This window comes from Ichthyophthirius multifiliis (assembly GCF_000220395.1).
Source record: "Ichthyophthirius multifiliis unplaced genomic scaffold scaff_1120509250163, whole genome shotgun sequence".
Classification (NCBI taxonomy): Eukaryota; Ciliophora; class Oligohymenophorea; order Hymenostomatida; genus Ichthyophthirius; species Ichthyophthirius multifiliis.
The window spans coordinates 1-12866 of NW_004087027.1; the positions used below are offsets into that span (position 1 = coordinate 1).

General features: G+C 17.9%; 3 protein-coding genes across 3 annotated transcripts, besides 15 other annotated features; 1 reads left to right on the top strand and 2 right to left on the bottom strand. All coding sequences in view use genetic code 6, as the record gives it.

Moving 5' to 3' along the window:
- Window positions 1-121: 121 nt before the first annotated feature.
- IMG5_052540 (PAS domain S-box family protein) lies at window positions 122-553 on the bottom strand (the record flags this gene model as incomplete). Its single annotated transcript, XM_004037384.1, has 1 exon — window positions 122-553. A coding segment is annotated over one exon (432 nt), but the record flags the coding sequence as incomplete, so codon positions are not given.
- A 364-nt stretch (window positions 554-917) lies between these two features.
- Window positions 918-4928, bottom strand: IMG5_052550 (PAS domain S-box family protein; the record flags this gene model as incomplete). The annotated part of the gene is made up of 7 exons (XM_004037385.1): window positions 918-936; window positions 1218-1443; window positions 1522-1890; window positions 1950-3325; window positions 3372-3922; window positions 3963-4306; window positions 4373-4928. The coding sequence occupies 7 exons, from the start codon at window positions 4926-4928 to the stop codon at window positions 918-920; spliced, it is 3441 nt and encodes a 1146-aa protein (XP_004037433.1).
- Window positions 1893-1941: a microsatellite.
- Window positions 1897-1929: a microsatellite.
- Window positions 2766-2805: a microsatellite.
- Window positions 4929-5546: 618 nt separating the features above from the next.
- Window positions 5547-5588: a microsatellite.
- A 71-nt stretch (window positions 5589-5659) lies between these two features.
- Window positions 5660-5717: a microsatellite.
- Window positions 5690-5727: a microsatellite.
- Window positions 5728-6462: 735 nt separating this feature from the next.
- Window positions 6463-6498: a microsatellite.
- Window positions 6499-6859: 361 nt separating this feature from the next.
- Window positions 6860-6893: a microsatellite.
- A 1123-nt stretch (window positions 6894-8016) lies between these two features.
- Window positions 8017-8046: a microsatellite.
- Window positions 8047-8140: 94 nt separating this feature from the next.
- Window positions 8141-8198: a microsatellite.
- Window positions 8196-8261: a microsatellite.
- A 366-nt stretch (window positions 8262-8627) lies between these two features.
- Window positions 8628-8690: a microsatellite.
- Window positions 8691-8791: 101 nt separating this feature from the next.
- Window positions 8792-8841: a microsatellite.
- Window positions 8842-10923: 2082 nt separating this feature from the next.
- Window positions 10924-10975: a microsatellite.
- Window positions 10961-10986: a microsatellite.
- A 1345-nt stretch (window positions 10987-12331) lies between these two features.
- IMG5_052560 (PAS domain S-box family protein) lies at window positions 12332-12717 on the top strand (the record flags this gene model as incomplete). Its single annotated transcript, XM_004037386.1, has 1 exon — window positions 12332-12717. A coding segment is annotated over one exon (386 nt), but the record flags the coding sequence as incomplete, so codon positions are not given.
- Between the last annotated feature and the right edge of the window lie 149 nt (window positions 12718-12866).

Here is a 12866-nt window from a genome sequence, read left to right on the forward strand (position 1 = left end):
ATTAATAAAAAACAATTTCTAGAATAAGTGTAATTATTAATAAAAGTACTCTTGTTTAAGTTTAAGAATTAAGCATCAATTATACTCCATCAATAAAAATTTAAATTAAATATTAAAATACATTCCTAATATAAACGTCTTACATAATCTATATTTCAATAATAAACTATTCTTACATTAATTTAATTGTATTTCTTGTAAGCTCTTCTTAATTTGGGAATTACAAAGCTAACTTTTCAAATTTAGTCGCAACCATTCTAAAATTTTCAATATGTCTAGGCAAAGCAATAGCGAAACCTTGCATAATAGTTCCATTTGCATAATCATAGCAATCTTAAGTTGATACTTTTTTCTCAGTTGTTAATATACCACATGTTTTATTATTCATCATAACACTTTCATATGCATTTACATAATTAGCATGATGTGAGGCTAAATTTTTAGAGTGTTCCTTTTACATATTTGAATTCAAAATATACATTTAGTTTATTGCTCCTTTCAAATATTCAAAACTGTTTATTCCATAAGCAGGATAGGAAGGTTGTACAAGCATTTACCTTTGTACATTGTTACTAAAGGAAAAATAGCTTTCAATCATACATGTTACATTCGCTTCGCTTATAAAAAGTTTAATATTATCAGAAATTTATATGGAGAAATAATAAGTAAGCCCAAAATAAATTTCAAGGACAACAACAGAAATAAAAAAAGGAATGAAAAAATTGCTTTTGTTTTTTAAATCGATTTTAAATTTTTTTCTTTTCTTTCCTCTCATTCTTAAAAGAGAATCGTCATCGTTGTTTCCTTTACTTTATAAAGAATTATCTGAAAACATTTCTTCGTCATTTCCTGATTACATTTAGTTCACAAAGTTTTCACTTTTTAAAAATAATTTTTTTGCTTTTGGAGTTGGAATGTCAAGGAATATTGCAAGAACTTCTTTTGAAGATTAATTTACACACAAATAGAAAGGCATAATTATAAAAAATGAAAAAATAACGAATGAAATTGATATTATTAATAAATTTTTGAAAACATCGTTTTTATTTTAAATCCAATTTTAAATTTCTAAAACATAGTAATTTGATATTTTTCGCTAAGCGACATAATACTAATTTAGTATATTATATTGTAAAAAGTAGAAATCCGGATTATTAGTATCAAATTATGATAATTCAAATGTTTTTACTTAATTTATTTAAGATATCAATTATTACGTGGCTTCATTTATATCAAAAGCTCTTGTTCTTTCAGTATTTTCTTCTTTGAATTTCATTTCAACAGAATCACTGCTAAATAATTCTTTATGTTCAGGAAGCATATCAAATGTATTTAACTAAATATAATTTTAAAGTTCTTACATATTTTTAAGCCCTTCTTCTATATCATCTTTTTATTATTTAATATTAGCCTCTTTTTTTTCTTAGTTATCAAATTTAATAGCTTAAATATTTATAGAATATAATTAAAATAATTTAGAAAGTATCAATTAAGAGGATGAAATGAGTAAATTATTTTTACTAAGTAGTTAATATCTTTCCATACATTAAGAAAATTCACTTTCAGACAAGAAATGGTTAACCAGGCATAAAATAGCCAATATAATCATAAAAAGAGTTGAAATTCTTCTTAAAGTCTTAACAGAAGAAGATTATAAAAATTATTCGCTTTAAGTAAAAGAAATAAAGCTTTGTCTATTTTTAAATATTGTTCCTATTTCACTACTTTCTTCAATTTCTTCTATTTCTTGTTTTCCATCTTTTGTTTAGTTTTATTCATCTTCATTTTATTCGTCATCATCTACATCTTCATCTCTTTTTATATCTTCTACATCTTATACTTTTCCTTAAAATAATCTTAAAGTTTTTATTCCAAATCCATATTTTGGTTCTTTTTTTTATTTATATATATATTTAATTATATATATATATATTTTTTTATTTTATTACTATTTGCTTCTATTTCATCATCTTTTTCTTATTAAGTTCTGTTGTCAATAATTTCTTCTGCTTATTTTAAATAATAAGAGGAATCAGGAATTATTATTGTCTAGTCTATTTCTTCGTTTATTTAACCTGGTGGTCCATCAAGTAAATTTCCAAGAAATTATTTGTTAACAGGATCATATTTCATTTAGAAATTCTTTTAAATAGATTTTATATAAGTTCTATTAGTAAAAGGATTTAAAGTTTAGTACGGATCAAATTTTTTTGGAGAAGATGCATCTTTATTCTCTGTTTAAATGTTAGATTAACTATTTTTAACTTTTTCAACTCTAACATAATATCCTTAAAATCCTAAATTTCTAAATTATACTTCTTAAGCTTAAATATTAACAATAAATTCTTTACTTTTTTTTTTTAAGTCAACAGCTATAGTATTAAAACCATTTTTCATTTAAATTTCTTTAATTTTATCATAAAAGTCACACACGGCATCAGTAATAGTCATTTTTTTCTTCAATATTCTTTTTTAATCCACTAAAAATATATTAATGGACGTAGAAGTAGTATTTTATATTTTCCCTTCACTATCAACAAGCATATAACAGACTAAATTGACAGTTTTTTAAACTCTAAATTGAGCCACAAACTATAAGCCATGTATTAAGGAAGGAACATGTCTAATAATGGCTATTAAAGGCACAATATAATCCAATTTGTTTTTACCTGGAAATTACTTTTCAATATTTAAAATTCTAGACTCTAAGGAAGATAAATATGATTCAATAAAAGTATCATGATATTTAGAATACATATTCGGCATTAATACTTTCACATTTCTATTTAATATTTCCATTTTATTATATCCTAATTATCCACTTGCTGCTAAATTAATATTAGAAATAATTCCAAAAGAATCTTCTTCTGCTGAGATAAAGACAGTAGGCTTACTTTCTGAATTCAAATCTATTAATCCACTAGTCTTATTCTAAGCATTCTTAGCATTTGAATCACATAATTTCATTAATATTTCCTCTCCTCCATCTTTATCATTTAAAATCTCAATCATGAATTTAGCATACAGCCTCATCATAGAAGGAATAAAAGAATCATTTTATTAAAGTTTTTTCCATTATTCCTCTGCTAATTAGTTTATTATATTTATTTTATATCCTATTTCACTTAGTTTCCCTAAATCAGGAGCATCTTCACTTAATTAAGACCAAAACTCAAGATGAAGATTTGCACTTTTTTCTATGTTTGTTCTGCACTATTTTAAATGTGTTTAAACTGAAAGTTCATTTACCATTTCATAATTATCTCCTTTTTTGCCATTTTAATCCGATCTTTCAATAAGAGAATTTTCAATTATTATTTTATATCTAAAAATAACGTTTTAATAACATAATTTATAAATAATAATACTACCTATAAATAATAAATTATTCATCAAAAGAAGGTCTTTCCAATTCAGCATTCAATAATTCTTATAGTGCTTATTATTTAGTTTACATTTTGTCTAAAAGATATAATGCATAAAGAATCCTAAGTCTCGTATTATTAGGAAATTTTTATAATCCATAATAATACATTCCTTACATAACAGCAATAACCATAATAACTTATTCGCATTCTCCTTATTATCTTAACATTTTAGAAAATTTAGTAGTTTTAAGAACTCTCCTTTTAGTATTAGTGTCTTCTTTACTTGTTAAGCATCTATGATAATCTAAGAATCCGTCAATAAGAATAGCTATTCCTTTATGGGAATGATAAAGGTTTACTAATTTAGTTAAATAAGTGAGTTAATTCATTGGTTATGCTAATACTTCGTAATTATTACTATTTATTAGAATATAGTCAAAATTCTATTCTTGTCTTAAAATAACTATAAGTACAATAAAAGGCAATCCAATAATCCAAACAATAATTGTTCCATCAAACGAATAATTATACATTATTTTGGCTAGAAGAAGCATCTATTTTTTTATATATTAAATATTATATCATTATTATTACTAATGAAGTCCACATGAAGACAGCCATTTAAGAAGTTATTAATTTCGAAATATAATAATGATGATATAAAAGATTAAATGAAAAATGATCAAAAAGTACAGTAGAGAATACAACATAAATAAAAATTAAAACAATTTCCAAACTTTTATCACTAAAAACAGTAAAAGTAATCACCAAAATAGTCTTAAATATATGCACAAGAAGATCTCCTCTTGCTGTAGTTTTCGAATAACAATCTTAAGTAGTTAACCTACATTCATAATATATAAAAGTCATTAAACTAACATAGAGAAATATAATTATCATTGAAAGACTTCCTAAAAGAGTAAAGCTAATATAGCTTCCTTTTTTCCGAAAAAAAAAAAAAAAAATCTTAAAAAAAATAAAAAAATATACACATTAAAAAATACCTGTATAGCAAACCTCTTCAGTAAAAATCATATGAAAAAATTATTATCCTTTACTTTAGCATTTAAAAACTTCCATGAATAATTCAAATACAGGTATATAAAGGAAAGAGCAAATCCATTCAGTTGATATTCTCAAAAAAGAAATAGGCCATTAAATTATAATCGACTTTTTTTTCAATGATAGGCCTATATATATAATCACAAATATAATCATAAGCATAAAAAATATTAATATGTAAAAAACTACTTGAAATACTTAAAAATTAGACTTTTCTATTAACGGAACTATCCTTGAATACCTTAATATTGCTGATAATACATCCATTAAAACTTAGTTTTTCCATAAACCTAACAGCTGAGGATCAAATACAAAACTTGATATCTAAATTGTTGTAATAGTTAAGATTATTGCTCTCCAAAAAAATGATAAAGGCTCTTCTTTTAATAGAATAGTTACTATTTCGAATATCATTAACTTTATTGAATGCAAAAATTAAAATAAGCTAGATTAATCGGAAACTAATATATCGCCCTGGTTGTCTGTATTTTCTTCCATGTTTTGATTTTATATTACTATAAATTACTTATAAATTTAAAATATATATATTATTATTATAAAAATAGTTAAATATTTTAATTATCTGGTTTTTATAATTTTCAATGATTTTTTATTATAAACACTTTTTTTTAATATTTCAAATTTATATAATTATATTTAATTTTTAAAGTTTTCATCTTTTTTCACTTCTATTATATTAACTTTAAAATATTAAAATACAATTATTTATGATTTTCTAAAAAAATAAATTATTTATAGTAAGATAAAAAAATATTTACTGAAATAATTACATTTCCTTGTAAATATTAAAATTTAAAAATGTAAAATTATTCAGAATTATTTTAAGGAAAAAATAATTTATCATTATTTTTCCAATAATAATGAAAACTTAAACCATTATAAATTGGAAATATCAAAAAAAAAAAAAATTAAAATTTTTATATTAAACATTGTAAAAAAAAATGAAGAAATTTATAAGATTTTATTTTAAAATTCAATATTATTTTTTATTATTAAAAAATTTCTTTATATGTTTTTTTATTTAGATAACTTATTTTTAGATAAATTTAAAATATATTAAAATATATAAATAAATATTGAATAAAAAAATTTAAATTTAGAATAATTTTTCTTATTTTTAGAGTAATTATTATTATTATTATTAATTTCTATTTTATAATTCGAATTCATATTATTATTTTCATATAGATTTTTTTTTTTTAATAATTAAATTTAACATTTTTTATAAAAAATATAAATTAATTTATATAAAAAATTTTAATTTTTGTAAATAAATATAAAAAATGTTTATTTTATTAATATTTTTATTTATATATTAGAATTAAAAATATATATAATTTATGATTATTAAATATTCTTTAGTATTATATTAATTTCATTTATAAAATGTATAAGCAAGATTTTTTTAAAAAAATAATGAATTTATTATATTGCTTTAATAATTAGTTTTTTTATTAAAATAAATTATATTTTCTTTAAGTTAATTAATTATAAATAGATTTTTTATAAATAAATAACAAATTCATCATTTTATCTGTACTTATTTATAACTTTATTGGAAATTTTTTATATTTATAATTGTTATTAGTTTAAAATTTCTTTAAATTAATTTATGATTTAATTTTATATATTTGTAATATTAATTAGTGTTGTTTTTTTATATGTCATTTAATTAAATCCACTAATTAATAAGATATCATTTAATTTCTTATGTTATTTCTATAAAAAATAAAATAAAAATTATTTTATTAGATCTAATTAAAATAATAATAAAATTAACATATCTTTCTACATTAAATTTTTTAATTGATAAACAAAAATAGCTCAATTATTATATTTTTGTTATCGTAAGAATTATTTTTATTAAATTGTCTGTTTCTGATATATTATATGTTATAAATTATAATTAAATATAGGCTTTTTCTAATAGAAATCTTCATTATTCTTATTTTTTTTTTAAATTCCTTCTAATTCAATAATTTTTAATATTATTATAAGAGTAATTCATTTTTTTAATTTTACAAATTATTTAATATTTACAAGATTAATTTTTTATTTAATAAATATTATAAGAAATACCATCATAAATAAAAAAATTAGTAAGCTTTATATGTTCTATGAAATTTAGGTTAATTTTAAATATTTATATACATTATTTATATATATATTATGATAAAATTTTATATTTTTTTTTTATTATTTATTAAAGTCATATTTAAATATTTTAAATTATCATTTTAATTTAACAAGGTTATGTATATTAATTACTACCCATATATTGTTACAATAATATTCTATAAAGATTATTTATTATAAAAAATAAATTATATGGATATTCAACACTAATAAAAATAATTTACAAAAATTAAAATAAAATTATTGTGTTTTAAATAATATAAATATAAAAAAAATATATTTTATAAATAATTTGTATAAATAATTACAAATAATAATAAATATATATATATAATTTATTTATATAATATTTTTTAATAAACATTATATTTTATATAAAATTAATTTAAAATCTATTATTTTGTATGTAATATAAATTCTAAGAGATTATGGCAGATTAGTGCACCTAATTTAATTGGGATACTATGTTTAGGCTCATACTACATATTATAAAAATGAAAACAAACAAACAAAATATGTATATATTAATAATTCTAGAATTTATAAAGTTAGGAAAAAAATTAAAAAATATATATATAATTTTTTGTTTCTTCTAAAGTATAAATCCGAACAATCATAAAATTTCTTTCAAATAACAGGGGTAAGCCTCCGAATATTATCAAATCTTACTAGATTTATTAATTGATGAGGATACACTTAATCCTCACGTGACTAGCTTACTATAGTATCAGAGTACTATAGAAAAAGAAATATAGCAAAAGACATCAGACACTTCTCTGAGGCTTCTGCTACAAGCATCTTTCACCGTCCTTCATTTCTAAACATTAACTTTCGCCATATCCGGTTACCATTACAGGTTACACAGATCACAATTTTTCTCTTTTTTTTTCAAGAAAAAAAAATTTAGCTAATTTTTTTAAAATAATTATTATTTTTATTAAAATAAAAGTATATATATAAGTGTTAAGCCTTAGAAGAATACAATATAAAAAAAATATGAATAGAAACAACTCAAAAAAAAATATGAAGGATCAAGTTTAACTGAAAATGTAGAAAAAATCATTCAAAATTCAAAAAACTCATTTAATCTGAATAACCTATTTGAATTACAATTTCTTTAAAAATTCCATATAAAAATATAAAGAAGAAATTGAATACTAATCTTAGTGTTTATTAAAAATTTAGAAAAATAAAAAATATCAGTTTTAAATAATCATAATAATTGTTGTATTGATAATGATTGGTTAACTATATTATAAAATATATAAATAAAATATCAATATATTAAAAGTTTATGAATAAGTAAAAATTTCATACTCATAAATACTATAATCATGTAATGAATTTATATAAACATTATTTAAATCTCATTATAAAAACTAGATTGATATAAATATTTTAATGTTTTTAAAGATTAAAAAAATTAAAAAAAATATAATATAATAAAATATAAAATAATTTTTTATTATAAGACCATTTTTTTATTAAAAAAGATATTAATTAACATTTTATTAAAAAAATTAATATTAGATATATAAATTTAAATAAGATGTAAAAAAAAATAAAAATAAAAATAAAAATAAAAATAAATATGAAAAAAAAAAAAAAAATTTAATTTAATTTAATTTAATTTAATTTAATTTAATTTAATTTAATTTAATTTAATTTATTTTATACTAATAATTTTTAATTATATAATTCTTTTATTATTTTATTTTTTTTTAATTTATAATTTTTGATTTTTAAATATAAATAAAATATTTTTATATAATTTTAACTTCTTTTTTATTATTAATTTTGATTATTAATATGAAATTTTGTTAATTATACTTAATTTATTTTACTTTTAATTTTTTTTTTTTTTTAATTATAAAAAAATAAAAAAATTAATTTATATCCTTAATTTAATATTTTTTATTTTGTGTATTTTATTATTAATTTATTTTAATTAAATGTTAATTTATTAGATTTATTTTTATATGATATATTAAATTTTTTTCTTAAATAACTTTTATTATTATAATTATCTATTTTATTGTATATATATTAAAAATTTTATTTATTTTTCTCTTATATTTAAAATATCTTTTTTTTTTCCTTATAATTTTTTCATATCAATAAATTAAAAATTTTTAGATTCATTTTAAAATTTGTTGTTAATTTCAATTTTAATACTTCTTATATAAGCTTCAATAAGATCTTGCTTATATATATTATTTTTTATATCTATTATTATTATTTATTAATTTTTTATTAAAAAAAAATTAATTATATTTTACAAAACATATTTTTCATGAAGTATTTTTTTTATAATGTTTATCACAATATAAAAGGGTGATATTCATTTTTTAAATCCTTTTTTAGTTGATTTGGCTAATAATTTTTTAAGCTTAATTTGATTGTTTTTTAAACTATAATAATAAATAATCTATATCAAAATATATAATATAGATAATATTAAATATAAAATTTAAATCTTCTACTTCGAATTTTTCTAATTTGATTATATTTAAATAAAATTTAATAACATACATAAAGAATTATAAATTATAAATATTTGCTTTTATATGTAAACTTTCAATTAAACTTATTTAAATTTTTTTATATTTTTTGGTTTTTGATATAATATTTTTTTTAGTATAATTAATTATTAAAACATGATTTTTAATTATATATAATTTATTATTATAATAATTACATTATATATTTATCTTTATTATTAAAAAATATAATTATGAAATAATTATGCAAATTAAATTCTCAATAATTTATTGGAATATAGTAAAATTTAGAGATTTTTAATTAACTATATGCATAAATTTAGATAATATATATTATAGAAAATTCTAATTTTCAAAATAATAATAAAAATTTCTTAAAATTTTTTATTTAATTATTGTATTGTATTTGATGATAAGATGAAAAAAAAAAAACTGCAAAGTTATATTATTAAAAATAAAATATAGATTTTAAACTCAAAAAAATAATCAATTTAATTTAATTAATTTTTATTTGTCTTTTTCGAAATCCTCCAAAAGCCTTTTTTTTTATTATTTTAATAAATCCTCTTTAGTGTTTCCTTTTTTATTTTATATGCCTAATTATTCTAATAAAATAAAAAAAATTAAATAAAATTAAAAAATAAAATAGAAAATATGACCTGCAAGCTGTCTAGATTGAACTTAAAATTTATACAAATCATTATGAATTTTATTTTTTCTTTTTTTCTTATTGCCATATCTATCCACATCATCATTAGCCTCTACTTATTTTACTTTATTAGGCAAGAACTCACCTTTAGTATCGGTAACAATTTAGAAGCCATCATCCTGCATTAATTAAAGTCTTTCAAGTTTTATTTATTCTTCTTCATCGTTTTCTTTTTCATAATTAGCAAGCAAATTTCTTAGATATTGTTCTTTTCCCTCTTCATCTTAATTTTGGCGTTAGAATTTTAGATAAGATTCTAATTTTAATTAAAATACATCATTATTAAAGCATTATGTCATATCATATTCATTTTTAAATACAATTAATCCAAAATAAATTCTCTTTGCAATCGGATTATTTTTATTTTTGTAACTTCCTATGTATATTTGTCTAATTTTTCCTAATACTTTAAACCATTTTTTTACTGTTTCCTCTTTAAAAGGCTAATCGAAATTTATTATTTATAATGTTCTATGTTCTGGAATTTCACTTTTTTGATAAATTATTTTTTATTTGTTTTTTTCTTTATTTGTTTGCTCTCGTAAATTGTCTAATATTTCATATATATTTGAATCTTCTTAATTCAAACTTTCTAATACTTTCTTTTACATATATCTGCGGTAATATATAAATAATTTTTTGCCTGTTTATTAAGGAATTGTTAATAAATGATATCTAAATTATTATTGCTAGGCGTATTTGCAATTTTGAGACATATTTGTAATATTTTTTATATATAAATATATTTAGCTTTAATTATTTTTGCTATAAAAATATATATTAATATTTTATATATGTATTATTATAATTTTTTTTTTATAAAAATACAAGTTTAATATATTAATAAAATTTTAATAGCAAAAAAATACTTTATAATATAAAAATTTATGAATTTTAAATTCAATTTAAAAATATTATATATATATTTTTTTATTTTATTATGAAAAAATTAAATTATAGAAATTATTAAAATTTTCATTAAAGAAAAAGAAAAATATATATAATATAAATAAGAAATTAAATATTATTAATATATTTATAAAAAATATTCTAAATATTATATTTTCGTTATAAAATATATATAAATTATATTTATATGAGTACTTAATTTTTGATATATTTTATAATTAAAATATTTAAATTTATATTTTATTAAATATATATAAATATTATTTTTAAATATTATTTTAAAAATAAGTTCAAAAACTCATATAAATCTCAAAGAAAATTAAAAATATATAATATATATTTTAAATATAAAAACAATAAATATTTACTATTAATTTTTTTTTTAAATAATATATATTTTAATAATTTAAAAAAAAAGGAGTTAACAATTCATAATAAAAATGAACGAAAATAATGATAATTAAGACTCTTTATTTTCAGAATAATCAAGCATAATTTAATTTTTCAATTAATTAAAATTCATAATATTTGATATAATAACAACTTTATTGAAAGAAGAGCCAATTACTTTTTTTTGGCGTGTAGTAATGTTAGGTATAACTACATTGTAAATATGTAGTTTTACATTTGAACCTCAATTATATTCTATATGGAAAAATCAAAATTATACAGATATAATATGTTAAATAATAAGATATACAAGGATAGTTCCATTAATAGAAAAAAGCACATTTTAAATATTTTAGGTAGTATTTTATTTATTAATTGTAGTTATAGTGCTATTAATATTCATATCAATATACATATCATTAACAATAAAAAAAAAAACTGTAATCGTATCTTGGCCCATAAAATTTTTGAAAATTGCTACAGAGCTTGTTTGTTCTATTTTTTACATTCCTTTTTTGGAGCTTTTTTTACTTGTATTTAAATGTGAAAGTAAAGGCACAGAAATTTATCATTTAGTATGGACTGAATAGTAATGTTATGCAGGTATTTTTTTAAATAAAAGTACTTAATCTTAAAAAAATAATTAAATTTAATTATAGGTAATTATATTACTTATACATTTTTAGGAAGTATTTCTATTTTATTAGTATTTATTTATGTGACTTTAATGACCTTAATATTTTTTGAATGTAGACTAACTACTTAAGATTGTTATTCTAAAACTACAGCAAGAGGAGATCTTCTTACACATGGATTTAAAACTGTTTTATGTATTTGCTTTGTTATTTTTAAAAATGATAGTTATTAAATTGTTTTGTTATTTATTTTTATTTTAGGATCAATGGTACTTTTTAATCATTTTTCATTTAATCTTTTATATCATAACTATTATATTTCTAAATTAATTACTTCTTAAATGGCTATCTTTATGTGGACTTCTTTAGTAAAATTTAAATTATCTATTTATATATATATATTTAAATAATTGTAAATATATATTTTTAAAATAGATGCTTCTTCTAGCCAAAATAATGTATAATTATTCGTTTGATGGAACAATTATTGTTTGGATTATTGGATTGCCTTTTATTGTACTTATAGTTATTTTAAGACAAGAATAGAATTTTGACTATATTCTAATAAATAGTAATAATTACGAAGTATTAGCATAACCAATGAATTAACTCACTTATTTAACTAAATTAGTAAACCTTTATCATTCCCATAAAGGCATAGCTATTCTTATTGACGGATTTTTAGATTATCATAGATGCTTAACAAGTAAAGAAGACACTAATACTAAAAGGAGAGTTCTTAAAACTACTAAATTTTCTAAAATGTTAAGATAATAAGGAGAATGCGAATAAGTTATTATGGTTATTGCTGTTATGTAAGGAATGTATTATTATGGATTATAAAAATTTCCTAATAATACGAGACTTAGGATTCTTTATGCATTATATCTTTTAGACAAAATGTAAACTAAATAATAAGCACTATAAGAATTATTGAATGCTGAATTGGAAAGACCTTCTTTTGATGAATAATTTATTATTTATAGGTAGTATTATTATTTATAAATTATGTTATTAAAACGTTATTTTTAGATATAAAATAATAATTGAAAATTCTCTTATTGAAAGATCGGATTAAAATGGCAAAAAGGAGATAATTATGAAATGGTAAATGAACTTTCAGTTTAAACACATT